Below are 5,079 nucleotides of genomic sequence, written 5' to 3'. Positions count from 1 at the left end.
CACCCCCCCCCCCTAATTTCTACAGGATAACTGACTTCTCTTCCAGAGTTGACAAGGACTCGAACCATTACACTGCCAATACAGGGGGGTGTTCCATCAAAGTCGCTAAAGGAGAACCCAGGCTTTTTTTTTTTTATAACTCTCACGAGATTTAGGAGAGTAAGTCTGGATTTTTCCTTTAGCACATTGATGGAAGACCCCCCTGTTCCCATCTGAAAGTCAACAGGGACGTGGTCGGGTCTGTTACGAGGCTACCGATACAGACTAGGACATGCAGGACAGGGGGAGGCTGGGGGAGGTAGAACACCAGGGGAGGCTGGGGGAGGTAGAACACCAGGGGAGGCTGGGGGAGGTAGAACACCAGGGGAGGCTGGGGGAGGCTGAGGTGGGAGGGACAGGAACGGAATTTGTTCCTCATTCAGTTCCATGCTTTACAATGAGCCCCTGTCCTCCATTTTCTACCTCCCCTAGCCTCCCTGAGGCAGGACGGTTGAGAGAGGGTCCTTTCCTTGGACCAAAGCATTGATTGTCTTAATTACACCAGGGGAGGCTGGTGGAGGTAGAAGAAAGGAGGACAGGGAGGGGCTCGTTGCATAAACGCATGAAATAGAAACATGTCCTCCTTTTTCTACCTCCGCCAGCCTCCCCTGGTTTACACGCTGGGGAGGAGGGAGGACAGCCGTGTGTGTGTGTGTATGTGTGTGTGTGTCCGTACGCAGCACAACAACAACCAATCAAAACAACAACAACAACAACAACAAACATGAAGTGGGTTCGTCGTACGGTTGCGTTCAGTAGCATCGGGTCAACAATCAACTTGGTCCAAAGATGCGCAATGTGGCGTTAGGTGAGGGTGAGCGCGTGCGTTTCCTGATTCACATTGATCTAATCCGTTTTCCTCTACCTGGCGAAATGCCACGTTTATATACCAATGTAGACACAGGCGTTTCTGAGGGGAGGGACATAGTGAGCTCAGAATTATAAGGTTCTATCTCCGTTTAGAATGATAAGGTTCTATCTCCGTTTAGAATGATAAGGTTCTATCTCCGTTTAGAATGATAAGGTTCTATCTCCGTTTAGGGCAGTTCAGAGATATTGAGCGTCAAAGTTTTTACATTCCATTATGTTTTGTGAGATGGAACCTTTGTATTTTATGAATTACTTAGGAAAAAATGTCAACATTTTAAAAATAACACCACACAGGCATTAATAAACACCTAATGGATCAGATTATGTAAAAAACTCAATTTTGACAAAAATTGAGATAGAACCTTATAATTCTAACGTCACGAGATGCTGAAACATTCAAAGCAGTAAAGTGATTCAACTGAAGCTGACGTAACAACGGTCGTGTAACTGTCTTCACAGCTTTGGTTACACCTCTTTATCTACAGTTACTGAAATTGCAGGATTTACAAAACCAATGGAGTTTTATCGCCCCCTAGTGGTTGATGTGTAAACATCTTAAACCCAGCCCGTATGATTTTTATTCCGCTCAAAAATAAGTGATATCTTGGCCTCCTCCGTGTTGGGGGGGGGGGGGGTGCTATAAGTCCCATGCATTACATTGTAATCCCTCCAACTAAACAAAAACGCATTGGAATGTCTCAAGTTACAGATAATTAATTAATTAGTCATATTCTGGTGTGAAACGTCAGTTGAAATAATAAGGTTTTTCTCCCCCTTCGGTTCCAGATTGTGTTCAAACCTGTTATATCTTTCACAGCGGATTCAAACTGAGGAAAACAAAAACTAAACACATGAAGGTATTAAAAGACTAGATGTTGTGGAGAGGCAACCCATGGTGTTTGACCACGGGACAGACCTAGCGAAGGGTGACATCAAAAGGTACGTCGGCCGTGGCGCCCCCTGGTGGTGGGAGGTGAGATGGTCGGCCTGTTCAGGGCCTCTTTGGAACGTGGAGAGCAGACCCTCTGTCACCGCTCTCTCTATCTCTCTCTCTGTCTGTCTCTCTCCCTCTGTACGACTGTTGTTGCTCCTCATCATCTTCATCATCTTCATCTTCTCTCAGTCTGTGCACGCTGTCCATTTCCCCTCTCCCGCCACTGGTACCAGTCACATGATCAGTCACATGATCCATCTCAGTCCTACAGTATTTGTAAAGTCTTTTGTCTCTCCTCCTCCTCCACTCCCTCTCCCTTTCTGTCTCCCTATTGTCTACCCTGTCTCCCTCTTCTCTCTCTCTCCCCTCTTTCCCCCCTCTCTGTTTTTCTATGCCCCCTCTCTCTCTCTCCCCTCCCCCCTCTCTCTCTCTCTCCCCCTCTCTCCCCCCCCCCCTCTAACCCAGTGCTTGAAACCCCCCCCCTCTCACCCAGTGCTTGAACCCCCCTCCTCTCCTGTCTCCCCCACCCCCCCCTCTCCTCTCTCCTCTCTCCTCCCCTCTCTAACCCAGTGCTTGAAACCCCCCCCCCTCTCCCTCCTCCTCTCCCTCCCCCCCTCTCCTCTCACCCAGTGCTTGAACCCCCTCCCCCCTCCCCTCCTCACTCGTACTCAGCGATCATCACCATCATGGCCACCCCCAGCATCAGCGCCAGGATCTCCATCACCGATTGGCCCAGGCTGGAGCGGCCGACCAGCAGCTCGGGCAGGACGGTAACCATGGCGATGTAGATGAACCCCCCCGCGGTGAAGGGGAGGATCCAGGCGGTGGCCGCCGCGCCCACGCCCTCAGCCAGCAGGGAGCAGCACGTCCCCTGCCAGGGCGCCCAGCGCCGTCAACAACTGCAGACACATGGCCTGATGGGAAGGATGGGGGGGGAGGAGGAGGAGGAGGAGGAGGAGGGGAAGGAGGAGGAGGGGGAGACGAGGAGGGGGAGGAGGAGGAGGAGGAGGAGGAGGGGGAGGAGGAGGAGGAGGAGGAGAAGTAGGTTCAATAGACAACCTTTGTCACTGCACAGAGTACAACTAAATGTATTTATGCTCTAGGCCAGGGGTCAGGGGTCAGAGCCATAGAAGGACCCTGGAGCAATTGGGTGGTTCAGTGCTCAAGGACCGCAAGGGCGGCAGCTCAGCGGTTCAAACCCCAGCTGGCCACGTGAGCGAGGCACTGAACCCCTAATTGCTCCACCACTTTTCTAAGCCCCGCCCCCATTGACTTTCCCAGACCCAGGCCTCTACTAAGCCCCACCCCTATAGACACAAGGCCTCTACTAAGCCCCACCCCTATAGACACCAGGCCTCTACTAAGCCCCGCCCCCCTTCCCAGACCCAGGCCTTTCCTAAGCCCCACCCCCCTTCCCAGACCCAGGCCTTTCCTAAGCCCTGCCCCCGTTCCCAGACCTCTACTAAGCCCCGCCCCTATAGACTCCAGACCTCTACTAAGCCCCGCCCCCCTCCCCAGGCCCAGGCCTTTCCTAAGCCCCGCCCCTGTTCCCAGGCCTTTCCTAAGCCCCGCCCCCGTTCCCAGACCTCTACTAAGCCCCGCCCACCTCCCCAGACCCAGGCCTTTACTAAGCCCCACCCCCCCTTCACCAAGCCTCTAAGCCCCACCCCCCTTCCCAGACCCAGGCCTCTACTAAGCTCCGCCCCCCTCCCCCTCCCCAGACCTTTCCTAAGCTCCGCCCCCTGCCCAGACCCAGGCCTCTACTAAGCCCCGCCCCCGTTCCCATACCTCTACTAAGCTCCGCCCCCTTCCCAGACCCATGCCTTTCCTAAGCCCCGCCCCCCTCCCCAGACCCAGGCCTTTCCTAAGCCCCGCCCCCCTCCCCAGACTCAGGCCTTTCCTAAGCCCCGCTCCCCTCCCCAGACCCCTCCCCAGACCCATGCCTCTACTAAGCCCCGCCCCCCTCCCCCTCCCCAGACCCAGGCCATTCCACCTTCTTCTTGGTGCAGCAGACTGGACCAGGATGGCGAAGTCTCCGATCTCGTGAGGCACCTCGTGCAGCAGGATGGTGACGGTCGTCACGGCGCCCACCGCCGGGCTCACCAGGAACGAGGCGCCGATGGCCCAGGCCGTCCGTGAAGTTGTGTGTGAAGTCTGCTGCCAGGTTCAGGTAACCCGACACCTTGATGTCTGTTTAACACAGGGGAGGAGGGAGGAAGGACCAGAGTTATGGTTGAGAGAGAGACAGAGAGACAGAGAGACAGACAGAGAGACAGAGGACAGAGAGACAGAGACAGAGAGACAGACAGAGAGAGAGACAGAGAGACAGACAGAGAGACAGACAGAGAGACAGAGAGGACAGAGAGACAGAGAGGTGAAGTCTGCTGCCAGGTTCAGGTAGCCAGACACCTTGATGTCTGTTTAACACAGAGGGAGGGAGGGAGGAGGACCAGAGTTATGGTTGAGAAGAGAGGTGTTTGCTCACATGTGATGGGTGGGAGAGAGAGGGGGGGGAGAGAGAGACAGAGAGAGGAGAGAGAGAAGAGGAGAGAGAGGGAGAGAGAAGGTGAGAGAGAGAGAGAGAGAGGTGAGAGAGAGAGAGAGAGAGAGAGAGAGAGAGAGAAGGGAGAGAGAGAGAAGGGAGAGAGAGGGGAGAGAGAAGGGAGAGAGAGAGGGAGCTAGAGAGAGAAGGGAGAGAGAGAAGGAAGAGAGAGAGAGAGAGGGGGAGAGAGATATATACTGTATATCAATGAATAACTTCATTGAACTTTTCTTACCAGTGCTTTTCCTCCTCCACTACTTTCTCTGCAGGTTTCTCATCCCCCACTTTCTTCTCCTCTTCCTTTTCTTCCTCCCCATCACTCTCCTTTGCTTTGGGAGCAGCTGGGGACACAGGGTGAGGGAGGGATAGATACTGTGTCAACACACTGTGGGCCCTCGTTACAGAGAGAAAGGAGAGCAGAGCCCTGATCCACTAGAGGAACACCTCAACGTCTGAACACCTGACCCAGTAGATCACTTCAGGGGAGGCTGGTGGAGGTAGAAACAGTAGTAATGCATGGAATGGAATGAGGAATGGTAAATGGAACCGCTCGAACCGCCGATCTGCCAACCTTGCGATCATTAGACGCCGGCTCTACCTCCTGCCGTATCAATGTTTGATACTATTCCTCATTCCATTCCATGCAATTACAATAACCCCGTCCTCTGATTTCTACCCTCCACCAGCCACCAGG

The 5,079-nt window shown here is 53.8% G+C and overlaps 1 protein-coding gene across 1 annotated transcript; it reads right to left on the bottom strand.

Moving 5' to 3' along the window:
- Positions 1 to 2,501: 2,501 nt before the first annotated feature.
- LOC308175643 (zinc transporter Slc39a7-like) lies at positions 2,502 to 4,757 on the bottom strand (the record flags this gene model as incomplete). Its single annotated transcript, XM_080551270.1, is given in 7 exon segments — positions 2,502 to 2,714; positions 2,716 to 2,757; positions 3,837 to 3,853; positions 3,856 to 3,967; positions 3,969 to 4,033; positions 4,621 to 4,630; positions 4,632 to 4,757. Coding segments are annotated over 7 exon segments (585 nt in total), but the record flags the coding sequence as incomplete, so codon positions are not given.
- Positions 4,758 to 5,079: the final 322 nt, after the last annotated feature.

The sequence above is a fragment of the Nansenia antarctica genome (assembly GCF_963989245.1).
Source record: "Nansenia antarctica genome assembly, contig: SCAFFOLD_291, whole genome shotgun sequence".
In the NCBI taxonomy this organism is placed as follows: domain Eukaryota; kingdom Metazoa; phylum Chordata; class Actinopteri; order Argentiniformes; family Microstomatidae; genus Nansenia; species Nansenia antarctica.
This window is presented reverse-complemented; position numbering and strand designations above follow the sequence as displayed.